The sequence below is a fragment of the Lagopus leucura genome, unplaced genomic scaffold, assembly GCF_019238085.1.
Source record: "Lagopus leucura isolate 7727_CA_CO unplaced genomic scaffold, USGS_WTPT01 Super-Scaffold_1, whole genome shotgun sequence".
In the NCBI taxonomy this organism is placed as follows: Eukaryota; Metazoa; Chordata; class Aves; order Galliformes; family Phasianidae; genus Lagopus; species Lagopus leucura.
This window is the reverse complement of record NW_024962250.1, coordinates 37878618-37904779: the sequence shown is the minus strand read 5'-3', so window position 1 is coordinate 37904779 and position 26162 is coordinate 37878618. Positions and strand designations below refer to the sequence as shown.

The 26162-nt window shown below is 48.4% G+C and overlaps 1 protein-coding gene across 3 annotated transcripts in view; it reads left to right on the top strand.

The window, feature by feature from the left end:
* DAAM1 (dishevelled associated activator of morphogenesis 1) overlaps positions 1-26162 on the top strand; it is an 82572-nt gene that overhangs the window by 40210 nt on the left and 16200 nt on the right. For all 3 annotated transcript variants that reach the window (XM_042865080.1, XM_042865099.1, XM_042865090.1), the window contains 14 exons: positions 4726-4815; positions 13956-14027; positions 14748-14842; positions 16352-16685; positions 17182-17292; positions 17402-17505; positions 17992-18058; positions 18354-18471; positions 18595-18733; positions 19210-19268; positions 19612-19799; positions 20102-20410; positions 20502-20609; positions 25790-25893. In XM_042865080.1, the coding sequence (XP_042721014.1) occupies positions 4726-4815; positions 13956-14027; positions 14748-14842; positions 16352-16685; positions 17182-17292; positions 17402-17505; positions 17992-18058; positions 18354-18471; positions 18595-18733; positions 19210-19268; positions 19612-19799; positions 20102-20410; positions 20502-20609; positions 25790-25893 (1898 nt within the window). The remainder of the gene's footprint in view (positions 1-4725; positions 4816-13955; positions 14028-14747; positions 14843-16351; positions 16686-17181; positions 17293-17401; positions 17506-17991; positions 18059-18353; positions 18472-18594; positions 18734-19209; positions 19269-19611; positions 19800-20101; positions 20411-20501; positions 20610-25789; positions 25894-26162) is intronic.

Here is a 26162-nt window from a genome sequence, read left to right as displayed (position 1 = left end):
TTTTCTTTTTATTTCCCATGCTGTACCAGTTAGCACCACAAGTTCCACTTGTTTCTTTTTTCTCTTGGTTTTTGTTGTTATTGTTATTTTTTAGACAGTCTTGGATCTTTCTGTATATATTTGAGGATAGAGATCTTGGCTGTGTGCTGCAGTCCCACTGGTGTCCTTGCAGCCTTACACAGAAGCTTCAAAACTCTGTGCGCCCGTCCATCAGGAGTTCATTCACTTGTTTGTTATGTTGCTCTTTTATTGGTCTAGGATGTCTTTCTATATCATAGAACCATAGAATGGCTTGGGTTGAAAAGGACCACAATGATCATTGAGTTTCAACCCCCCTGCTATGTGCAGGGTCGCCAGCTACCAGACCAGGCTGTCCAGAGCCACATCCAGCCTGGCCTTGAATGCCTCCAGGGATGGAGCATCCACAACCTCTTTGGGCAACTTGTTGCAGTGCCTCACCACATCTGAGCGAAAAACTTCGTCCTATATATGCATATTTATGTATGCATGTAAATATGTATGTAGGCACACTTGTATATATCAACCCCAAACAAACCTTTTCATTAATTTTTATTTCAACTCTGACTCCAAATAACCTCCTCTCTCCCCATCTCCTCCACATGTTGCAGTTGCACAATTAATCAGCCTGAAAGGTACATTAGACTGTTGATAAATTTTTCATCATGTTTCCTACCACCTCTGAAAATATCCCGGGAGTGGCAAACCCTCTCTGGTTATTTAATTATCTGTTTTTTAATCTCTCCTCCCTACTTTTTATGGAGGGTTTTTTTTGGATGTGGAGTTTGAGCTGTAAAGGAAAACCCAGTGGTGATTACATGGTACTCTGCTGATGTAGCAGATGGTGCACACAGCATTGTGTCCCATCTCTGCCACCCCATCGAGCAGGGAATAGCAAAGGGGAGGAATGCAGGTGCTTCAGTCTCCAGCTCTGCAATTTCACGCCTGGGCTGTCCTGCCTAACCTTAGCATTCAAACCACTCTTTATATATATCCCCTGTGCTCCAATGTGACCTAAAGCCATTCCGCCCTGCTGCCTCCCTTCCTCTGCTGACCTTGTGTCATGGAGCTGGCAGCCCCAGACACCTCCTCACTTCTTGCCACTTCCCCAGTGAAAGCCAATGGCTCTCAGCCCTTGGAAGACGCTTGTTCAAACTTCCAACATGGCACAAGTGTCTGCAGCAGTCTGGGGCTGCACTTTGATGCCCTGTCTGCTTGGAGAGTTAGCTAGTTATTTCAGCAGCAGTGCCTTCCTTTTCTCTAATCTGGGTTTGCATGTAAGCCATGCCCAGAGCCTGCGCTGGCTGCAATCCAGAGAGGCTGTGGAGTGTCCCACCTTTAGATAGTCAAAAGCCATGTGGACATGGTACTGAGCAACAGCTCAGTGTCCCTGCTTGAGCAGGGCATTGGAACAGGTGGACCCAGATCTCCCTTCCATAGACACCATAGACAGCTTGAACCCTCACAGCTTCTCCTGTCCCTGCACCACTCAGCAGAACTCTTTTTTGGTATTTGCTCCCCACCGTGGTACTTCCATCCACAGGTGCATCCTTACTGCCTGGATTCCCCATACTGTCCAATTGCTGGCTTGGCAATGTCAGGACCTTTCCCCTTAGTACCACTGTGCAACCTCCCAGGGGCAGGTGGAGGGAGGGATGAAAACTCCAATTTGGTGCATGTGTTCTTAAGGTAGCTTTAGGAGAGCAGTGTGGAACAACTTTTGCTGTACATTCATGTTGTGCACAGAGAAGTTTGCCTGGTGCGAGGGGGAACCTTGAGCCATCAGCAAGGCAAGCTGTATGGTTGTATTTTACGTCCTAGAAATAGGATAAATTCAGTCACATCTCCCTTATGAGGCTTTTTTGTTTTGTTTTAAAGTCATATTCAAATGCAGATTTAATGTGGAAACATGTTTCCTGATCTAAAGGTGAAGAGTTTAACTGTACGGGATAAGTATTTAAAAGCAGCATATCTCTTTCCAGTAAAAATACTCTGGGCAGAGACTTCCTTTTGGTAGCAAAATGAGGCTGTTATTTTACGTGCCTTTGACCTGATTCCAAATGAATCTTTAAAATAGCAAAGTTGGCAGCTCTGGCTGTGGGAGACAGCCAGGTGCAAAGGGGCCGAGCTGGTAGAGGCAAAGAGGTGAAAGTGGTGGGTGGGGATGGACACTAACCTGGGGCAGTCTTCTTCAACCACTGCCAACATCACGTGCTAGGGTTGCAGTGTATGGCTTGCAAATGGCCTATATAATTAATTGCCGGTTAGAATCATCTAATTATTGACTTCATGATTATTAATTGAAGGTGTGGATGGGTTTGAAGTTGTGCCCAACTACTGTCATAACTCAGCAGTGCAGTTGCAGATGATTTTCTCAGCCCAGAGTTGGTACGGTTGCCTGTGAACAACTGGAAGATGGTTGGGTTTTGTCTCCTCTGTTGATCATCTGGAGTTGAAAGGATGGTTTCTCAGCAGACTGCTTGGGGCCAAGGAGTCCTGAGAAACTCATCCATGAGCACTGTGATGCTTCAAACCCTGAAGCTGAGGGCAGGAGTAGGGATTCCCATGCATATCCCAACAGCAGAGATCTCATTCTTCATTGTTAAGTCGTCGTTGCAGCTCAGAATAACAGTTATTAGTCACTGTGTGATTATGAGGGGTTTTGTATTCACTGCTTGCCACTTATTATTTATTTAAACACCTCTCCCAAGCATCCTTCAAGACATCATTAGGTAGGTGTTTCTGAGGGATGCAGGGCTGTGATTACTTGTTAGAGCTTGGGCACAGTGGAATGTGCTGTGTGAGGCTCAGCAGTATTTCTGCACCTTATTTGGATGTGTTTGCGTATTGTCATATCCCAGCACCTTAAATGTTCTTCTGCTTTATTCCTTCTTAATACTGGTGAAGCTTTAGCTCAGTTTATATTTTCTCTTGGTTAATAAATCTTCATGTTTGCACAAGTCTTATTTTTAGGTTTTGGGTATTTGAAATGTTTCAATGAATATTTTTGCTGAGCCCCTCAGCACAGCTGTGCCTGGGGTTCAGGTGGCAGGGAGGCATTGAGTGGCACTCGAGTGACCCTCACCCCAAAGTGGATATCTATCGCAGAACCCTCATCTTCTCTCACCCACCCCAACATCCTTCTCCAAAGAACTGTGTTTGAACAGGAGGAATTGCTGCTAGGTGTTTCCCTTGTAAGGGCATCTTGCAAGCCTGCTCCCACAGCTCCCCGTGCATCAGCTGGGCTCATCAAGTGACCCTTCAATTGGGGGATGCCCACTTGAGCATTGGTTTGAAGGGTCAGTTGATGTGGAGGAGAGAGTCCAGCAAAGCAAAGCTGCTCCGTACAAATATAACCAGTAAAGCTCCATCATGCCTTCCTTTTGAGAAGCAATTTATTGGGAAGTGAAATCTTTACCTGCAGTGGATATATAGGTGAAACTGCAGCTGCCTCTCCTCTCGGAGATGCTCAGGATGTGGCATATCATGCTGTTTGGATTACAAGATAGCTGAAGGCTCCCTTCCTTGAATACTGGATGCAACATAAGCTTTAATTAAATCAGCTAGATTTCTTCATGTAGGCTTGCTCATGTAGGGACCACTTCTACCCGTAGGCTGCTTGTTCAGCCTTCGCCCAATGGGGCTTTTACCTTTGGTTGGGGTACTAGAATCTACCAGCATGGAGAAAACAATCAGTTTGTAAGTGTTATTACTCAGGCAGGAACAATTTAAGAGGCTTTGTGCGGCTTTTTTTTTTTTTTTCTTCCCAATTGCTTTTTAGTTGCTGGAATTAAGTGTGTAATTTTAATGGGGATCCTCTTAGTTAAATCACAGACTGGGTGGGATGAGTTGGCTGCAGGCCACAGTATGCCTCTCCTGTGACCTTGTGCAGCATCCCCAGTGCTCCCACCGCCGTGCCAGCACCCCTCCAGCAAAAGGCTTGTCATCGATGGGGTGGCTTTCAGAGACATCCACAGCTGTAGGATCAATGTTGGCTTTAGAAATGAGCCTCGCAGCCCTGCCGGAATGCTTTATTTAGTTCGTTCTCTGATAAAAGCTCTGACCTACATCTAGCAGCAGGAAGCAACGAGGCTTTGATAGTACTCAGGCATCCCGGTGGAGGGCACAATGCTAACTGAGGCCTCCAAGTCAAAAATGGATGTGCCCTTTAAAATAAAACCACATAAACTAAGAAGATCTGTCAGTAAATGGCTTGATCTCCAGGCGGCAGTATGTAGTACATATGCACTTTTGATGGAGAGGGTGTATCTCTTTTTCAAGTGTAGTTATTAGGAAAAAGTGCTTTTTAAAATTATTAGCAAACATACCAAAAGCCAAAAAACCTGTCAACCCAAGTCCCTTAGAGCTTCAGATCTCTGTGTATGTATGTAGATGTAACCACTGGGCTCTTGGTGTATTGATGTCCTTTCCAAGCTGCCGCTGCCCTAGAAGCAATTTAGGAGATGTCTGGAAGGGGCCAGGCAGTTTTACAGCTGCTTCCTCCCAGCAGCCTGCTGCCACCCAGGAGTCATGGAGAGGTCAGCAATCACAGGATGATAATTAGAGAATTGACCTGGCAAATCAATAGGTGCAGGACACGGGGCGATGCGCTGGGACTGCCACTGGTCTGCATTGCTCGCCTGGGGGGTTGTGTCTGTGTGATCACCATGCTGTGTACTCACATGGTTTGTTTTTTCTCCTTGGCAGGATGAACTTGACCTCACTGACAAGCACAGAGAAGCTATGTTTGCCCTGCCAGCGGAGAAGAAGTGGCAGATCTACTGCAGCAAGAAAAAAGTAAGAGACATGTCTGCGTGCTACCACAGCTGAGCGTTCACCTTCCCTGTACCTGGGAGGGGAGGCATGTGAAGGAGAAACAACAACTTTGTGTGCTCTTTGTGCAAAGTAGTATTTGGGGCATCACAGAAACCTGTCTGTTCCCTGAGGTGGTCCTGGGAAATTTAGGTGACCAGCAAGGACCTGAGAGCCACATCTTCAAAATGCAGAACCCTTTCTGCTGAGCCCTCTTGGATATGAGCTGGGTCTCTGCAAGGCACTTGGTTTCCTTGCAGTTTCTCCAAGTCCCAAAGCTGGGGACAGACTGACCACTGCAAGCCTCGTGGTCACTCAAGGTCTGGGCTTCCTGCACTCCAATAGCATTTTTTCCCCTGTATAACAAAGATTTTTGCTCCTGTATTTTTGCAAAGCAGTCCATGCCCTGAGGGTTGCAGAACCCCCAGCTGAGTGGGGGGAATCACTTCTTTCCCTGTATTGCCCAAAGTAGAGATCTTGCAGGAATTACTGCACTGGGGAGAAATGGGGCAAAAAGTGCTTCCAGTATTTAAAAGGCGCTCATTAGGAGGGAGACCAACTTTTGACATAGACTGATAGTGACAGGACAAGTGGAAATGGTTTTAAACTAAAAGAGGAGAGGTTTAGATTAGATGTTAGGGGGAAATTTTTCATTTAAAGGGAGGTGAGGCCCTGGCACTGCTGTGGGTGCCCATCCCTGGCCAGGTTGGATGGGGGCCCTGGGTCTGATCTGGTGCCTGATTTAGAGGTTGTTCATTCCTCCACTGCCAATTTTGGCTCCCATTAGAAGGAAGTTGAAGAGTTGCAGATGTTTGGAGCTAGGTGTTCTTTAAGATCCTTTCCAACTCAGGCCATTCTATGATTCTTTGAAAAAATATTAAATTTCAGAAACTGATTGAAGCATGGTAAGGACAGGTTGATTCCAGGAGCTTAGCTTTGCATCATCATCTCTCAGTGGGGGGCAAATGCCCATCATTCCCAAATTTGCTATCACATCCCATAACGTTTCCATTTTGCTGCAGAAGTTGGCTTTGAAATGCTCATGGTGGCCTGGCTGTGCTCAGATGGCACTTGTCACTGCTAATGCATGTTTTCTTCAGCTCTAGCAATGGCACCAGATTTTCTAGCCTCATTTCAGGCCAAGAGACAGCTTACCTTGCTCATGTAGGATTAAGTTTTAAGCCTCTCAGATATACCCCTAAAATCCATGTATTATTGTTATACAGAGGCCTGGCATACCCGAGATTTAAATTGGAGGGGAGAAGATGTTAACAAATTACAGGCACTGTTCCTAATCAACAAGGAAATGAGCAGAGGATGCTCACTTGTCACTGCCTCTAGGATAAAGCTAGCCATGGTCCACTGTGTCTGGATAATCAGAGACAGTAGGAACTTAAATCAAGCAGCTCCATGTAATTATTATTGTGTGTGAAGATTACGTGGTATCTAATCTCCTGTGTAGGGTTTAGGTGGGACTGATGTTCCCCCATTCCAGCACTCACACAGGCACTGTGATGTGTTTTGAAAATGGTGCTGAAGAAAGTCACTGCTCCTTGGTGGGTGTGAAGGAAAGAGCTGCAGAGGTGCCCTGTGCCACCCTCCAGAGTGCTGCCCTGCTCGAGAAACCATCTGGGAAACCTGCAGGGCTTATGCAGGAGGTGTGCTGGTGGCTGGTTTGCAAGAAAGACAAGTGCTTTTGTCCTGCTTTTTAATTAAAAATGAGCAAAACCATATCAGCAGAGCCTTCAGCAGGTGGGAAGCGCGGAGAGCCAGGAATCAGGTGTGCTGGAAAACATTTCCCTGTGCATGGCATGCTCTAGGCAGTCCTGCTCCCCTGTGGTGCACATGGCTTGAGGACAACAGAAACATTTGTGGCTGTCACAGCACCTTGCAGAACTCATACTTGTGTACCTCTTTGGTTTTTATCTGGCTTTATCTTCAGGGTAGCTTGTAATATCTGGCACTGAGGGTTGGACTTCTCCAACTGAGAGTAATTACTGGGATTAGGCAGCAGTGCTGGTGCTGGATATGAGGCTGGGGTCCTACCTAGCTGCCTCGGCCACAGCCCCAGTGGCTGTGATTTGGGAAATTCGGGACAGCCTGAAATATTTTGGCTTGTCAGTGGTTAATAGCAAGTCATTGCTTGAAATGCATGAGAACTTGTAACACCTGAAGGGTCCTGGGGGGAGTTGGCAAAGGCTGACATCAGTCATAGGCAGCTGAGTGACTTGCCAAGGGTCCAAAACTTTCCCGAGAGCAGTTTTTAAGAGACCTTAAAGGTTCCAACCCCTCTGCCATGTGCAGGGTTGCCAATCACTAAGTCAGACACTAGATCAGATTATAGATCAGGCTGCCCAGAACCCCATCCAACCTGGCCCTGAGCACCTCCAGGGATGGGGCACCACAGCTTTCTAGGCAGCAGTGCCAGGGCCTCAATGCCCTCTGATGCTCTGAGTGCAGGGAGAGAAAAAGCAGCTTGTGATTGAGGCTGGCCAGACTGGAGGCAGCCACTCAGGCAGGAGCTGAAGTCTGCATTAAATCCACACTCAAATCAGGAGGGAGGATTTAAAGAGTACTGGACCCCCTTTGAAGTTGTCAGCTCTTTCTTCAGCCGAGATAAAGCAAGGAGATGTGAAAGTGGAGGTGCATTAACAGCAGGATAAGGTCTGATTTTAGAAGTGGTATTTCTGGATGATGACTCGTTTCATACCTCATCTCAAAGCATTTTATTCCCTGCTGGTCCTGCTCTCCAGGAGAGGATATTGCTCGGAAGCACAGAGAGGAAGCCGGAGGGTTTCCAGGTTTAACATTTCTTTAGCTGTGGGTTTGAGACAGTAAAAACAAAGAGGGACTCGGGATGGCCTTTCTCAAGCAGAGAGGACAGGCTCCAAAGGGAGCTAATAAATAACACTGTGCTCTTACTCTGCAGCACCTCTTCCTTGCAGGAGGGTTGACTCCTGCCAGCCCCAGCCGTCATGCTGCTGGAGCAAGTCACTGGGTCATCTTTAAGATCCTCAGAATGAATGTAGATTGCAGGTATTCAGGCAGAAGTGCACCACAAATAGGTGCATGGAAGGGATTGGTAGCTAAATGCAGTCCAAAAATATATGGGTCTGGCTCTGGCCCCTCCCTTTCATTTAAACCTATCTCTCTACAGCATCTGTAGAACCTGAGCAGAGGTTGTGCAGGGATGACAAATGACCTGTGAAGATGACAAACAACGCTGCATGCTTTAAACCTGTGCTGAAAAGCTGTTAGCGTGGTGATGCTGGGCACATAGCTCCTCAGTAGGAAGCTGTCCTCGGGCAAGCAAGAGTTACCTTTACATCTAACATTTCCTCAGCTGTCAGATGTAACATCACGGTCCCTTTGCGTTAGGAAAAGGCAACAGTGGTGTGTTTGCAGGGAGAACAGGGAAAAAACATGATAAATAGGGAAGTGAGTGATGACTCTCCAATGATATTGTTTTTCCCAACCAGATGGCCTCTTTCCTGTCTGACTGTGCCTTCCAACCTCCAGAGAGCTCTGCTTTCCAGCTTTCTGCTCCACGTGCATCTTTGTCCTGGAGCTTGACCACGGGGCTTGTGTTGATATAAATTTCCTCCATTTAAAATCAATTTTCCCTTTTTTTTTTTTTCCTTTTTTTTTTTTTTTTTGCTACAGTAGCTTAGAGCAAAATCTGGCAGAGAGGAAGAGGAAAAAATAGCCCGGCACTTTGCCTGCTAAGCCACCTGGGTTGAATGAGGAGTGCTGCAGCCGGGCGATACCTGCAGTTGTGGCTGCAGCAGGTTGAACAGCATCTCGGGTGTAATTCTCCTGGCTGACACTCCTCCCCTTCCCTCCCCCCAGCCAGAGAACACGGCTGTGTATACAAGGCTGGGGGTATTTCTCAATAGGAAATGTTTATGGTTTTTATCTTTCAAGGTAATTCCCTTTTTAGTTCCAATCACAACACACTTTTGTTAAAGCGAGGATTTTCTCTGTCTCCAGCCAAAAAATGCATCTGTTAGCAATCTTTTTGGATTTTAAACTGAAGCTTTTTAAACAATGAACCATCTGACTATGAAAGGCATCTGGTCATGGTATATTTGCTTATTGTTAGCATAATTTTTAAACCCTGGGAAAAGCATACAAGGGCCTGTGTGCATTTGTAGAAAGGAGAGTGTAGGAAGTATTAAAGAAGATCTGCATAGCCTGTGGTTTAATGGGATGGTTCAGATCTGAGATAGCAACTTTGGGAGATTCATATTGAATAACAGCCCTTCTCAGCAGCTGTGAGGCTGGCAGGGTCACTCTGTGAGCATTTGGCAGAGCACAGGGAAATGACATTATTTGCATTATTCATTTTTTTGGTGTATGGATGCCACTGCTTGTGCACACCTGGCAAGGGTTCATCCACGTTGGCAGAGCTGTGCTGGCTTGAAACTGCAAACCTGGCAGCTTAAACCTACTTGTGCTACTGCCTGCTTCTTTTTCTACCCAGCAAACAGCACCCAGGTTGATCGTCCTGGACTGTTCCTCTCTTGGCCTTGGAGATGCCAGAACTGGGTGGGCTGCTGGCAGTACCGAGCTTTACTTTGCTCTCCTTTGGAGCTTGCATAAGAACAAATGCATTTGCTTCCATTTTTGCAACTGGAACAAAGTTCTTAGAAGGAAGATTCTGCCCTGGTGAGTCTGGCAGCTGTATTCCCACGCAAATCTCCAGGTCAAACAGAGGCTACCTGCTTGTCCTGGACACCTGACGATCTGGCTCCTGTCTCTTTTAGGCTTCTTCTTAACCTTCCTTGTGGGTGTCCTGGAGGGAAGTCCTCCTTGGGCAAGCCAGCTCAGCAGCTTGTCCCAAGAAGGGGGTGTCTACCAGAGTTTCTAGTGGTCAGATCTCTGGGGTTGGCATGGAGCTGGCTGTCAGTCCTCACTTTGGTGCTTCTTAGGAGTCAGCAAGCAAAGGAAACACATTCGGAGGTTTTCCCCGAAGCCTTGGGCTTGCCTGGTGTGTTCCTGCCTAACAAGCTGGTAGTCATGGTTTGTAACGCAGAAAAGTGTTGGGCAGGCTGCAGAACTGGGCTTTGGAGATTTTTGCTTCTCCTAAGGCCATCAGGCTCATTGGTGGCTGTTCTTGGCAATGCCATGCACTGAGCTGGTCTGATGAGCATTCAGACCCATACATGGGGAAAGGAGGAAGGAAAACCACACTGTGTGGCAACCACTCTGCGTCCCCAGCTGCTTCCCTCCTTCCCCACTGACTTCCTACCTACTCACACCACTTTCCTCTCCCTGGTCAAGCTTCCTAATGAGAGAGGAAGTGGAAGGCTTTGGTGACTTGAGGAAGAAATTGAGAAATGCTTCTGTCCCTGGTTCCCATGGGGTGGGATGTGGTGGACCATCGTGAAGAGCTGAATTTGTTACATCCCACATGCCTCCAAAAACCTGCCTGGGTGAATTCACTCCATCAAAACCTTGGTGCCTGGAAAGCTTCCTCCTTCATCCTGCCTCTGAGCAAAGCCATGTGAGTCACTTCCCTCTGGGCTCCTCACTTTGTCAGGAGGCTCCTTTATTGCCACCAAATGCACTGAAGGACACTTATTGGTGTGCTGTAGACCATTAGCCACAATAATTACCACTGCTCAGCATCCTGCAGTGAGCCAAAGGAAGCCCCTGCCCTGATCTTTGGCTGCTTTATTGTGCTTTCCCCTTTTGCATGGGAGGCTGCCTTTCGACAAGCCTGCCCGGCTGCTCATGTGAATTAATGAGGTTCTGCCACACTTAATTGAGAGCACTCTTTAAATTGGGGGTTTCAGGGAGGAAATGCAAGAGCCCGAGGGAGCCGAAGCAAAAGGAAATATTTATAATGCAGCAAGTTAATTATAAATGAGCAATTTAGCCAATTTTGTTGTTCAGCCTCCTTCCCATCCCCTGGAGACCTTGGTGTTTTGTGCTCCACCGCTCCCTTTCAGTCCTAAGGCAGCAGCAGGTCCGTGTTCACGCTGGGGCAGCAGTCATCTCATGGTTCCATGCTGTGCTGTGGTGGGATCCCACCCCCTTCCCAAGGCTTGGTGTTGCTGCTGGAAGGGGCTGGTGGTAGTGCTGATGGAACCTTCGGTGGTTCCCCCAGGAGGGAGCAGGAACTGATCCCATTGTGAGCAGCATTCAAGGCACATGTGTGCAGTCTGGCTGCACCATTCCCTGGGACAAAGTGAGCGTGCCAACCTCTAAAGGGAGGAAGAAAGCTGGCACAATGGAAATCTTTATCCATAGACTTTGCAGGGCTGGTGCTGAACCTTCCTGCAGCAGGATTGCTCAGAGGGATGGGCTGACAGATGTGCACAGGCTTGCAGCATCCCTGTCCCCCTTGTCTGTTTTTAACTGCCTTGGGCACACATACATGTTCTCTCCATGTCTGCTGCACACATATGTGCACCAGCAGGTGCTGGGGACTCACCCTCTGCATCCTGCAGCAGCTGTGTCAAAGCTGGCAGGGTTTTGTGGTCCCAGCCTGGTGTGTGTGTTCCCATGCAGTGTCTCAAGGCAGGTTTGGATCAGTGAGCTGGGTTATGTTGGCACCCATTATCAGATTCAGGTGAAGTGAGAAACCAAAAGGAGCCTTGGTTTGCTCCTTGCTCCTGCACTACGCAGCTAGGCTGAGTGCATGGGGACATGGGGTCATACAGCAGCCCAGGGGGACACTGCATAGGGATGGCAGAGGCAAGTTGCCCTTTGGCTGCAGGCAGAGCACAAGGGGTGCTGTGTGGGTTTCCTCAGCTGTGTGGGAGATCTCGCAGTATGACTTTCTGTCTTTCTGTTAGATCCATCTCTCAGCACCTAAGTGCTTTCTCCATAATCCTGAGCAGCTGCAGAATAACTGTGACTTCACCATAGCCTGGCATGCTAATTACGGGACTGCTGTGGGCACTGCTCTGCCAAATCCCACGGTGGGAAGCCCTGATCACAGGCAGCTGAGGTAGCTGAAAATTGATGCACTGAGGGCATCCCTCCTGCCTGGAGATAGCTGGGAGGTGGGAATGGTCCCTGCCCCACAGCCATCACTTCAAACAGCCAGTTGGGATGATAGTTCAAAATGTGGCCAAAAATGCAGCAAGACTGGCAGCCGGATGGGTTGCTTAGGGACAGTTGTTTCAGTTGGTCTGTTTGACAAAGGACAGCAAGAGGTCTCAGGTCTCACCTCTGCCCCTCCATCCTCTTCTTTTCTACTCAGGGCAACTTTTCCAGAGAGAAGCCCATGCCTCCCATTCTCCCTGCTTGTGGAAAGACCAGAGCATATCTATCTCTCCCTTTCAGAGTCAGTGTTTCTCTCTCAACCAGCAGATGAGCATTTCTCGTGTTGGCAGCAGTATTTGGACAAGATGGGGATGATTTTCTCCTCTGCTGAGTTTGGACACCACGCTGGTCCCCACAATGGCTGGGGATGTGATGGCAGGTGACACGACCTGTGGGACTTCATAGGGATTTTGGGGCACTTGTAGCTGGCAAAAACGTTTTGGCAAAGCACAGGTCTTAATGGTTCTCTCACCAACACAGAGGCAGGCACTGGGACCTCCTGCAGTTTTATTAGGCTTGGCAGTGGGTAGGACAGATTTTTAGTTGTTTTTCTAACATCTTTGGAAAAAAAATATTCTGCTGATTCCCATTTGGATTAAAAAAAAAAGTTGAGAGGAGGTGAATCAAGTGTTTCATTCAAAACTTGGGTTCTTGGCAGGAGAAGGAAGGGCGAGCAGCCCAAACTAATAAAGGGCACGGAGGCGTAAATACAGTCTTCTTGTTCAGAAAAAAAGTCTTTTCATTTGCTTTAAACTTGACCAGATCTGTGGATAAGCAGTTTCTCTCACCTTTGGCATGCTGGGGGAAATGCCTGAGGGGCTGCCACCTGCTCACTCCTGAACTTCTCCTGTCCCCATCCCATAGCCACGCACCACAAAGGCTCACTAATTCTCTATTTTGTCCTCTTGGCAAGCTGTACCTTGAGAAATTTGGATGCACAAACATTTCCCATTGATGCCTCTTGAACCAAAGTAAATATTTTGGTCTCTGTTGACTTGCAGAAATCAACTGGACTATCAGTAGTTGTCTGCACGCACGGATGTGGGAGCACAAGAGTGCCTTGTCCAGTTTCTCCCCTAGCAAGGAATTGCAGTGTGGGTTAACCCTCATAAATACCTCAAGCTGCATCTTAAGTTTAGGGGTGGATTGTTTCTTCTGGTCCAACCTGAAGGAGATATATTTTTTTGTATCCTTTTTCTTCTTTTGGTAGATTGCCCTGCACGTGGCAGGGGGGGTGGAGATTCATGATCCTTGAGGTCCCTTCCAACCCTGGCCATTCTGTGATTCTGTGATGTAGGGAAAATAGAGCAGGGAAAAGAGTTGGTCTTGAGCTGTTCCTTCAGAACATCAGTACATGCGGTGTTATTTATCTGAGCATGGCTCAGTAGTCTGTTGGTGATGTCCTACAGGAACATGGCAGACCTTGAAAACTTCTGCTGGGTTTCACCAGGTGCAGAGCATTGTAACTGGGATGACCAAATAGGGCTCTGCATCAATCACTGTCATAGGTCATGGGCTTAGGGGACATCCTTTGACAGGGGACATTGCCATGTGCTTGTTCTCTCCTGCTAACTAATGAATCCCCAGGGAGCTGTCTGTTTTGTGCCAAGAGATTCTCTTATTGATATGTCACAGCCTTCCTCCAGGTGTGGAATCTTGTTCATGTCATATTTATGTAGCCTTCATAGCTTGTAAAAACTCTTTTTTTTCCCTCAAAGCACCTTCACTGAGGCTGTACAGCCAAAGCCTCAAGGGCACAGTAGAGTTAGTACAAGAGAAATCTGAGTGTAAGATTCCAGACTGATGCAGCATCACTGGGGCAGAGCATAATTACAATAGATGGCATAAAGTACATTGTATATAAAAAAGCGTGTATTTAATAGATCAGGTAATGTTCTGGAACCATCAGCAGTGAGTTCAGAAAACAGAAAATTGAGCCTGTATTGATATCAAGTAATGTGAAAGCATGAGGGAACGTCGTAGATGGTTGGCTCTAAAGGGCAGGAGACATTAATGCCATTTTTTTTCTGATCAACTCTCTTTGTTTTGCTTTTCCCCACTCTCTGCAGGACCAGGAAGAAAATAAAGGGGCCACTAGCTGGCCTGAGTTTTACATCGATCAGCTGAACTCCATGGCTGCTGTAAGTATTTCTGCTGTGCTACAGCACTGATGGCAATGATTTAAGCCAGGAGAAATGCAGGGAGAGGTTTCGTTGTTCATTGGACGCTGCTCTGGAGTAAAAAGTTCTCCAAGGCACAGGGGTCTTTCATCTAGCTCCAAGCCAGAAGGCTGCAAGACTGAGGGCAAACAGGGATTTTCAGGCTGGTTTTAAGGAAGCTGTCTGATTGTTCAGTGGCAGAGAGGCATCAAGCTGCCTCTGCAAGGAAAGTGAGATCTCTGCTACCGTTCTGTTCCCTGCTGAACTGGTGGTGGTTGTGCTGGGTAAAAATGAAATAGCACTGTGGGAAATACAGTTCCTGTAAGGCAGGGCTGCACTGGGAGACCTGGAAGATGTCCCACTGACCCCAGATGTGAATACAAGATCCTGTCCCATTTGGGCTGCAGGGCGTCCCTGCAGCCCCCCCACCTACACAGATGCACACAGGATGCACAATTACCAAAGAAGGCTAAAAGACCCCACCTCTCTCACCCCCCATCACAATTTAGCACCTTTCCCCTGTGGAGTCCCTGTTAGCATTGCCTTAGCCACCTGCATCCTCCCCATAAGTGTCTCTGCTTTCAGAGTTGATTTCAGGTCCCAGCTCCATCTCCTGCACTGTGGTTTGGCACACTGGGGTTGCTCGTGGCCCTTCTGCTTGTGCCTGCCCCTCATCTCAACTTTACATCTTTCCTTTTGCAGAGGAAATCGCTGATTGCTTTGGAAAAAGAAGATGAGGAGGAGAGAAATAAAACAATAGAAAGTTTGAAGACTGCACTGAGGACGAAACCAATGAGGCAATTCTCTTCATTTCCTTGCTTTATTGCTCTGGTTATAGCTTTTGATTTGTGTTCCCTGGCAGAAGAGTTTTAGAATAGAAATAGAAATGGGAATAGTGCAGGATGGGGAGGAGACTTGGGACACAAAGGTTCTGAAATTGCATTTGCCGTTTTGAATCACCTCTTGTCATTTTGTTCCTTTTCTTCAGTCTTTTTAGTTGCAGAGAACCATCAGCACAAAATCTTTCAGATTCCTCAGGTTGAATTCTGATGGGGAATAATTGTTCCATTATAATTGCACTGCCCATTGTGGTTGTAGAAGACACAGCTCTTGTTTGCAAATGCATTACACTCCATTTCCATTTCTCTTCTGCGATGATTCTGGTGTAGTAATTGGCAAGGAGTTCCCAGGGTTGGCAGTTAGCAGCTGGTTATATGAAGCCCAGCACTCGTGGGTGCTGGCTCCTGCCATTCCCAGGTGGTAGTCTGCAGTGAAACTTCCAGGAGTGCTTGAAAGTGTTTTGTGAGTCCATCACGCTGAAATCATGGGTCGATGGTTTGACCAGATGATCTTTTCCAAGAAAGAAAGACCAGTGGTCCTTCCCAACCTTGATGATTCTGTGAAATTCAGAGGGATGCAGCAGGCTGTGTAGAAAACTTTATCTGCGGGACGTACTTTGGCTTTTGGAGAAGTGAACAACAAATTTCCTATTGACTTTCCTGGAATAAGATTGGCCTTTCAAGCAGAGAAATCAGTTTTCACTCAGACCACAATAACACTTTTATTGCTGCATATGAACACTAGTGCTTGTCAATTAAACTCATCCCAGTGCTGGGATGTTTTTTGGCTCACTTGATGTGCAAGCTCACCCCTTCTGCCAAAACAGAATGTACCCGGCCACAGTGGCATCAGGCAAAGAGGTGTTTTTGGAAACACATGTGCAGTTTGGGTGGGTTATGTCTGCATGTTTTGTCTGCCTCAGGCACAGCATGCATTTGCAGTCTGCTTGCTATTTAGCAGCATTAGAAGTCATCACCAAAATGTAAAATCTCTGCTTAAAAATGTGTGAGATGTGCACAGCTGAGGAGGATGTGGATGGAGAGGCAGCAGGAAGCAGAAGGTCCGGCAGGCATTGAGAGAGTGGGCTTGGCTGTCTTTGGGGTTTCTGTGGGTTGGCTGCAGCTGGTGAGAAGACAGTTTCACTGCTGGGAAGCTTTTTCCCATCCTCTCCAAAACTGGTCCTAAAGGAGGCTGATGTAAATCTCAGGTTGGGGATAGGGGAGGCTTTGCAGCAGCATGGCTGTACCATAGCAAGTTCTTCACCTCCGCTGGGAAGGATGGAATTCTGCAGCCCTGTTGCTGTGCTCTGGGCTGTAGGAGTCCTGCAGGCTTTCTGCTATCCAAAGACCATTGCAGGAAAATTTACAGAAAGGCATTCTGGATGTACAAGAACAGACAAGTCAACCCTATTGGTGAGTTGAGCAGTCGTTTAGCATTTGATTTTAAAACATCCCTCTTCCTGACAGGTTTGTAACCCGATTCATCGACCTGGATGGCTTGTCATGTATTCTGAACTTTCTCAAAAGCATGGACTATGAGACAGCAGAGTCTCGAATACATACCTCGCTCATTGGATGTATAAAAGCACTAATGAACAACTCCCTGGGCCGGGCTCACGTCCTGGCCCATTCGGAGAGCATTAATGTAATCGCTCAGAGTCTGAGCACGGAGAATATAAAGACAAAGGTGGCAGTGCTGGAAATCATGGGCGCTGTGTGCCTGGTTCCCGGCGGCCACAAAAAGGTACTGGAGGCTATGCTGCACTACCAGAAATACGCCAGCGAACGGACTCGTTTTCAGGTGGGTGCCTCTCAACTCACTTTTACACTCCCAAAATTTGGATCTGGGTCTGGGAAAACCATCACCCGGTGCTGGGGGAAGTGGGAGCCTCCCCAGAGGGCCCAAATCAGCATTCTTGTTCTTTTCTTCTTCTGGGTATCTGAATGCCATGTATGCATGATTTGCTATGGCCATGTGAATTTGATAATCTATGAATTATAGCAGACCAGTGCTGTATCTGTGAGAGCCACAGCTGAGCAAAGAATGGGAAAAGTTATTTAAGGCAGTTCCCCCCAAGAATGCTTGCTTTTATAGAGTTGTCAGGAATGAAAGGAAAGCTGCAGTACATCTGGATGGGCAGATGTTTGCAGACACAGGTTCTGTATGGGCTGTGCTACACCATGCAGCTGCTGTTGGTTCAGAAAGTGTCACCAGTGAACTGCTGTGGGGGCTTTGGGACCACCAGGAGTAGATCATGCAGCCCCGGGGCTGTTAACTTACACTGTATATTTGACAGACGCTGATCAATGACCTGGACAAGAGCACAGGAAGGTATCGGGATGAAGTAAGCCTCAAGACAGCAATCATGTCCTTCATCAACGCAGTCCTGAGCCAGGGGGCAGGCGTGGTGAGCTCTGGGGCTCTTGCACAGGGTGGTCTTTGGTGGGCTTGGGTTTTCAAGAAGCTTTTTGAGGAAATGCACCTTGCTGTGTTAACCCTACAATTGTCCCTCACAGGAAAGCCTGGATTTCAGACTTCACCTGAGATACGAATTTCTCATGCTTGGAATCCAGCCAGTCATTGACAAACTAAGAGAGCACGAAAACTCAACCCTAGACCGGTAAGTGGGGACACACAGCCCACTGTTATTTTTCCCCTTTCCTTACATGCATGATTTCTGGTTTTTGGACTTGGCCTTTGGCTCCTCTTTAGGAAATGCTTTGGTATCACCAAATTCAGAGTAGAAAAAACCCCATCTCTGCTGCACTCCCACATAGAATTGAGCTGGGAAGGATGTACCACCCTGGTTGGATGCTGTCAGTCCTCCTCCTCTTCTCTTCCAAGAGGCTCCTTAGAAAGGCTGCAATTACTTTGCCCTCTGTCTTCCTGAACTGGTTTTTCAGGCTGGCAAGATTGAAGGCAAACCTGTGGAGCTGTGGGAGCTCTAGACTGAAGTTCTCATTGGTGTTTCAAGTCCCATTTGTCTCTGGACCACTGCCTGTTAGCGAGCTGTTCTGGAAGCTGTTCCAAACTGGCTGCCTTTTATTTACTGTCCATATACATATCCACTTTTAATAGGCTTTTTCTCTCTCCTTTCTTTCCTCAGGCATTTAGATTTTTTTGAAATGCTTAGAAATGAAGATGAACTGGAATTTGCAAAAAGATTTGAGCTGGTGAGTGTGAATGTTACTGGTGCAGGGACTGGCACTTGATCTTACAGATCCTTTCAAAGGCGCCTGTGTAGACTGGAGCAAAGTTCTGGCTTTTGGATCAAATTTGGTGGCTGTAAATCTGCCTCTTGTTGCCCTGCTCTGTTGTTTCATCTCTCTTCTCTCCTGGCTGCGGACCAGTGCTGTTCAGCCTTCACTGGGCTCTTGTGATTTTTCTTCACTCTGGGAGCGGATGGCTTGTAGGATTGGTTGCTCACTTTGATCCGTAGGCCAGACGCCACTTTGCTCTCTTCTGCAGGTTCACATAGACACCAAAAGTGCAACTCAGATGTTTGAGCTGACGAGAAAGAGGCTTACTCACACAGAGGCATACCCGCACTTTATGTCCATCCTGCACCACTGTCTCCAAATGCCTTGTGAGTATGGTGTGGGGAGCAAAAACACACACTTCCAGGGGCTTCACAGCACAACTCCCCTGTCCAGGGGCGACAACCACATCCCTGCTGCTTCTCTCAGCCTCTCCCCTTCCTCCCGTCCAGATAAAAGAAGCGGCAACACTGTTCAGTACTGGCTGCTGCTGGACAGAATCATACAGCAGATCGTCATTCAGAGTGACAAAGGGCAGGACCCCGACGCCACTCCGCTGGAGAACTTCAATATCAAAAATGTTGTCCGAATGTAAGTGCTCGTCCACCATTCTTTGGGTTTGCTGCATGAGTTCAGCTGTTCAAGAGGGATAGCAGGCAGGGCAGCAAGGTTTGGGATTCAGCCCTGGTAGTGTTGGATCATTTAGACCTACTCAGCAAGATGTGCATATGAATTAAGCTCAACCACTGTGTCCTCAGTGAGCTGTTTCCCTTGACTGTCACTGTCACTATGCCTTACTCATCACTCACTGCTCTCACAGTGATGTTTCTGCTCCTTGGCTGGACAAGCCACAGTCCCTGGAGGGGAGCAGAACATGCCAGTGTGCAGACCGTGCAGCCAGGAGCCCTGGGAAGGCACAGCTGAAGTGTCTGAAATACCAGCATGGGAGCTGCGTCCTGCACAGCCCCAGCTCCTCTGCACAGTGCTTCTCAGTCACGTTTTTTACTGGCAGTGTTTGCTGACCGCATGAGGGATGTCTCACAGCGCTGCTTGTCTCCTGCTTTTAGGTTAGTCAACGAAAATGAAGTTAAACAGTGGAAAGAGCAAGCAGAAAAAATGCGGAAAGGTAAGTGATGGAAAAATGAAAGGCAGAACTCTAAGTGTGTTAACTCTAAGCGTGCACAGTAAGCTAGGCAGATAGCATTTACATGTTGCACTGAGCGGGCCCTGTGTGAATACTGGGTTTGTATTATGCTATGGGGCTTACCAAGGAAATAGATTCTTGTTTCTTCATGGGGTCTGCAGCACAGAGGCAGCTTCGGTCAGGCTGTCGCACACTGTCGCACACACACTCCCTTCCCTCAGCTGCATGTGAGGAAAGTGTGCACCATGGATTTTATAACCCCACACGCTGCTGTTTGCTGTGCTGGAGAGTTCATCACACATGCTGGTATGGGGGGCTGTTTCAGAGCACACCGAGCTTCAGCAGAAGTTGGAGAAGAAGGAGCGGGAGTGTGACGCAAAGGCCCAGGAGAAGGAAGAAATGATGCAGACGCTGAACAAGATGAAGGAGAAGCTGGAGAAGGAGTCCAGTGAGCACAAACAGGTCAAGCAGCAGGTGGCAGATCTCACGGCGCAGCTCCACGAGATGAGCAGGGTGAGGCCCCAAACCTCCTCCCCGTTGCTACTTCATCCCAAATCCCCCAGAGTTGCTGTGCAGTGATTTCAGGAAGTCAAGCTACAAAGGGAGCTGAGAAAGGTGCTTGTTTGTAGGGCCACCAAGATGACCATCCCTGGGGATGGAGCTATCTCACCTCTTTATCTGCATTTGACCTCAGTCAGGAGTGCTGAAGCCTCTGTGTACTCCCTTTGCTGCTTAAATTTTGGCCAGAAACAAAGGTGTTTTTTGGATGGTGCCCTCCCTCTGTGTGACCAGTCCTTCCTCTCTTTCTCTCTCAGAGGGCGATCTGTGCTGCTGGCCCCGGAGGACCTCCTTTGCCACCAGGAGCTCCTGGTGGCCCTTTACCACCTCCAGCTCCAGGATCCCTCCTTCCCCCTCCACCACCACCCCCACTCCCAGGGGGATGTCCCCCACCGCCACCCCCCCCACCACCTCCTCCAGGTGGCCCCCCGCCACCTCCTGGTCCCCCACCCCTGGATGGAGTGATGCCTCCTCCAGGAGCACCACTGGGCTTTGCCTTCAAGAAGAAGAGCATCCCACAGCCAACGAATGCCCTGAAGTCCTTCAACTGGTCCAAGCTGCCTGAGGTAAGGCAGAGATTCTTCATTTGCACTTTCAGAGGGCCATGTTGCTCTGCAGAAAGACACTCCAATGTGCAGTGCTCCCTCTGTCTTTCAGAACAAGCTGGCAGGCACTGTGTGGACCGATATAGATGATGCAAAAGTGTTTAAAGTCCTGGATCTCGAAGACCTGGAAAGGACGTTCTCTGCCTACCAAAGACAGCAGGTAACATCTGGCTGGGGCTGTGCACAGGCATCCCCAGATGCCGTGATTATGAAGTTGCTTGGTGTCACATGTGGTCTCAGAACACTCTTCCTGCCATTATTTCATTCTAGTGCTTTGTTTGCCAGATTGACTCGATCAGGTTTATCCTCTCATTTGCCTGCTGGTGCCTTTGCCTTCAAATGGTAGCTTACAGCTAGATGTGACTGACTTTACCCCTGCCCATGTACCTGACCGCATGTGCCATGGCACGGGCATGCCTGTGTCATAATGATGGATCACAAAACAAACAAAAATGACAGGGAATGTATGAAAATAGCCCCCAGATGTGGCCACGGTTGGGTAATGTTTTTGGATCACTCTTAACAGCCACTGCTTCATGTCTCTGTATTGGGTGGAAAATTTATATCCCTCTCTGGCCAAGAAGGACTAAGCTTTACCCACATCTACCATGGGTGGATCTCTTCTTTTATTTTTGTAGTGAGCCCAGAGCAGTATGTGAGCTTTGAACAAAATGCAAGTCCCAAACCAAAGGAATGACACTGCAGACAAAAGACTCTGCTTTTTAATCTCCTTCTCAAGCAATATGGCCCCAGTTTGGAAGGCACCAAAGCACATGAAGAAAATAAGACACTTGTTTCACCCCCAACAGGAGCATTAGTGCTGACAAGCTATGAGGCTTTTCAGGAATGCAAGAGAAAAAGCGAGGGAGAGGCTGAAAATGTTACGCTCACCTGACTGCAGGGTGGCAGGAGAGGCCAGGCTGTCCTGCTGTGGCCAGGCTCAGACACAGGGATGGGGCTGGGAAGGAGCAGACCCAAACATAATCTCCTTAGTGTAAGAGCTTAATCTCTTCTGGAGGCTAATGGAGGGCAATATCAGGGTGGATTAGAGCAGAACAAATATCAAGAGTAACAAACCAGGAGTAGGTGCTGCCCTGGTGTGGGAATAGGTGATGCAGTGCTGGCTCTTGCTCCGCACATTTTTGAAGCTTGACCAGTGCCTCCTGAAGGTGGAGAAGATGAGAAGGAAATTCGAAGGAAGTGAGAATGGAAACCTGCCATGTCAGTGGATGGTTTGCCCTTTGGCCAGAGTCAGAGAGTCATCTGATGTGCTGCTAATTACTGCCCAGCAGAAATCTGAACATTATTTGGCTTGACTGAGGTTCTGCTGAGTGAGGTGAGGTGGCTGGTTAGTTTGGGCTCAGCAAGGAAGGGGAGATGCTGTAGGGAGGGCTGTAGCATGGGTTTGTATCCCAGATGGGATATGCACTGAAAAGGAGCTGAACATGAGAGCCAAAGGTGGGGTAGGACTGGCAGAAGATGTTCCCATATGTGAGAGCACCTGGAAAGGAGATGGGGAAAGAGGATGGGAAGTGTTACCTGTGAGGTGCTGCTGTGGCTGGAATCCAGCTGGGCTGCTGCCAGTCCCAACCATGGGAGCATGACACACGAATTCATCATGGCCAAATAAAGCCTCTTGGTATCATTGCCTTGTGCAAGTGGAGCTCTCTGACAATGTCCCTGGTACCAAACATATGTCCTCACCCACCTGTGAGTCCCTCCAGGGTGCTCATGGGGCAGGTGGGATCCATGAAAGTCACCAGTTGTCCACAATGACAGGTTCTTGTTCACTGCAGCACTTCCTGAGCATGCAAAGCTCTGCTGTTGAGATGAAAAATGCAGCTCTCTGAGGCAGTTTCATTCTTCTCTTACTGGGTTTTGTACCCTGGAATGGTTACAGTAAGGAGGTAGACAAAAATTGTAAATACTCCTTTTTGCCACCACTACAAAGTTTTGGTGTCTGGAGGGTCTCTGCTGGTTGGCACTGGAAAAGGCTGCCCAGAGAGGTTGTGGATGCCCCTAGGGGTGTTCAAAGCCAGATTGGATGGCACCCTGGGCAGCCTGGTCTAGAATGAAATGTGGAGGTTGGTGGCCCTGCCTGTGGCAGGGGGGTTGAAGATTCATGATCCTTGAGGTCCCTCCCAACCCTGGCCATTCTGTGGTTCTGTGGTTTGCTCATTTCTTCATGCTGAGGAGTGTCATTGCCAGGTGCAGTTGATGCCGCAGCGGGTTGGAGGCAACTTCGGAGTTATCTGTAGGGCAGGGACATCCCTTAACCTTTGTTGTAGGTGAGGTGGCTCTGTTACAGATGAGACTTGGCTGCTTGTGTTGCTGTAGTGCCTGGAAATCCCCATCTGAGTAGCACACAGACTTAGTTACATTCTTAGTTTTAAGCATCTCCTTCAGTGCTTTTCCCACGTCCCAGACTGGGAGGTACATGTAGGCTTTGTAGTGAACTCTGCAGCTCTTGGGAAAGAGCCCTTCCCCACTGAGCACCCTGGGATCCACCCCTGGAAACATCCCCACCCTATGCTGGCAGAGCAGGGTCAGGTGTTCAGGGCTACCAGGAAAGTAGCTCCCTCCCATCTCTGTGGCAGCCACTGGCCTGCATCCTCCTGTCATGGGGCTCTGGGAACATCCCCTGCCCCTAGGACTGTGTATCAACACTTACCAATCTTGCTAGATACAGAAGGAAAACACACAGGGCCATTGCAAATCATTTTGTCAAGCATCTTTACCACCTCTGTTGATCTGTGGAGTCAAATTCTGCCTTGGCAGCAGCCTCGGGTCTGGCTCAATCATAGGGCTGCATTTTTCATCACATCTGTCTGAAATGCAGCAATAGCAGCTTGGGTATCTTTATTTAGGGCTGTCGGTCCCCCTTTCCTTGCAAAGCCGCTGCTGAAGGAAGCCCTGGCACCTCCGCTGAGTGGTTGGGATGCTCAGCAAAGGGTTGGTTCCTTCTTTTCTTGGCTGATGTTTCCTTGTCTCCCAGCACGTTTTGTTCTGCTTCTCAGCCGCAGCGTTATTTTTCCACGCTTCAGGAAAGCTTCACACGTTGTTGTTGTATGTCTTGAACCTTTGCTGAGAACCATTTGCTTACTGTTAGCCACGCAGAGAGAGGGCTTAGGCTTGGGCTCAACCCCCTGCCAGGCACCCCTGGTGAAACCTAGGATGTTTTGTGTTGTTGACAGCAGAGCCATTTCCCATTCTCCCACCAAACCAAACCCACACACGGTTCCTGGGCTGATAAAGTGCTGGCAGCCAGTCAAGGAAAAACCTGCGTCACCTCCGAGCGGAGGGGTGGGAGGAAGAGCTCTTGTAAATGAACTGCATTTGGAGCCTCCCTGCCTCCAGCTGACCTCTGGCCACTGCATGCCTTCTTTTTTTTTAAAATAAAAAACCACAACACCACCCAACACGCAACAAACTACTTATGCACCTTTACAGTCTCCCTCCCCATCGCAGTTCTGCTGGACCTTGAGCCAAGTCAAAATAAAAAACAACAAAACGCACTCAGAGAAAAAAGGATGCAGCCCAGCAAACAAGGAGGGAAAACTCCCTTGTGTGTGTGTGTGGTCTCATGGTAGAGGTTATTTGCTGCACATGCTTCCAGCCTGCTGAGTGGGGCTTTGGGGTCCTGGGAAGGGCAAAGTGCAGGCTGGGCACTGGGGGAGCATCCCTGCAGGAGGACAAGTTGAGGCGAAATGCGTTGCCATGGCGAATGGTAAAGTTTTGCTGTGGCTAGATTTGCTCCGGGATGAGAATCTCGTTATTTCCACTTGAAAGCCCTGTTTTTCCTGGCAGTCGTGGTGACACTTTATCCTCTCAGATTCACAAAAACCAGCAATTTTCTTCCCCGGCGCAGCAGGCTGAGCGCTGCTGCATGGGGCCGGCACTGGTGACAGGGCTTGGCAGGGTCCCCTATGTGTCCCCAGCATCCTAGCACCGAAACACCTTGGTGTGACCCATCCATGCAGCATCTTCCCTTCCTTCCCTCCTCCTCCTCCTCCTCTGCATCCCTTCATCCCCACTACTCTCCCACCCTCCCTTTTTTAGCAATGGCCGACCCCGAGCGCTTTCTCCCTTTCTTCCCACCCCACTGTGTGACGCCTTTCCCTTGACTGTGCTTTGATTCCTTTGGATTTTGCCGAGATCACTGAATTGCATGTGTTTTTACTGCCTTTTTCCATGCTTCTGCTATGGCTGTAGGACTTCTTTGTGAGCAGTAACTCCCGGCAGGTAAGTGAGCATCCGCAGTGTCGGAGCGGTGAGGGCAGGGTTGGGGACACAGGGTCGTATGCAGTGGGTCACAGTTGTATCCTAGAGCCATGGAATCACTGGAGTTGGACCCTGTCTGGAGGCTCCCTTAAAGATTGAGATGAGCAGGCTTGTACCTACAGGAGGAGCTCAGCAGAGTTCTGCACTGCTTATCCCAGCAGTTTCCCATTCCTTATAGGTGTTCTTTTAATTCATTCAAGAAAAAGAGTAAAAAGTGGAACCTTCTTCGCTTGTTTTCTACCCGCAGAATGGTGGTTCTATCTCTGAAACAGTGCTCATCTGCAGCACGTGGGATCTCGCAGCTCTGGGTTATGTTCCTCCCAGCAGGGTTGGATAGCCAGGTTTTAGTTTCTTAACCTTACTAAAACATGTAACATGGTCAATTAAAACTGCTCAACCTGAGCTCCTCGGGCAACCCTGCAAGATCACTTACCTTTATCTGTCCATCCGTGTGCAGCCACAGCACTGTATATTGCTGTTCATTGGAAGGAAGCAGCTGCTGAGGAGATTTAGGTGCTCGTGCCGCAGGGATCTGTGCTTTCAAATCCCTTGTTTTGGAAGCATTTCCCTGAAAGAGCCTCAAACACTGCAGGTTGCATTTGGAAATCTGGTAGCTTTTGTTGGTGGATTTGCTGTTGGGACTGATGTGTGGAGGGTGGCTGCAAATGGCTGGAGAACAGGACAACAGCAGACTGTGTGCAGCCACCCATAATGAAGTATTTCATGCGAGGACTGAACAAAGTATCACAAATATGTATGCTAAGAAAGCCCTGCTTTATGTATTCAGCAATGCTTGTGCGTTTGCAGATTCTTAAATTTTCTCTGTCTGAGAAAATGTTTACATTTCTAACCAGTGGCTTCAAAGCCCGTTCTGGTTTATGAAGCGACTTACTGTATTTCAGTTGCAGGCTTTGGGTTTTACCCGTAACCCGTGGTGACACGGGTCCTGATTAATGGGGGCCCGCTGTGCATTGCAGTGGTATGTGCTGAGAGTACTAAATGCCTTCTCCATGGCTTTTCTCCATGCTTTTTTCTTTTTTCTCCCTATTATTTTTGCAGAAGGAAGATGCTATCGATGACACATTGAGTTCCCGGCACAAAGTCAAGGAGCTGTCAGTCATAGATGGCCGAAGAGCTCAGAACTGCAACATCCTTCTCTCCAGGTATGGCTGATTTGGGGGACAGGGGTGTTGTGCTCCAGCCTGGGGGTGCTGCTCATCCACGCAGGGGCAGCTGCACCCTGTGAGCCGTAGCCTTACACCTTCCATTGCAGGGTCACTGCTGCACCAAGCTGCTGTTCTGCTTTTGTGGCACCAAGGGCCAGCTGCCTCAAGCAGTGCTGTGGTATGCATTGCCCAAATCTTGCCTTGTCCAACTGCAGGGCAGCAGAGCCAGTATGGGCAGCCCGCGTGGCTTCCTTCCCTGACACACT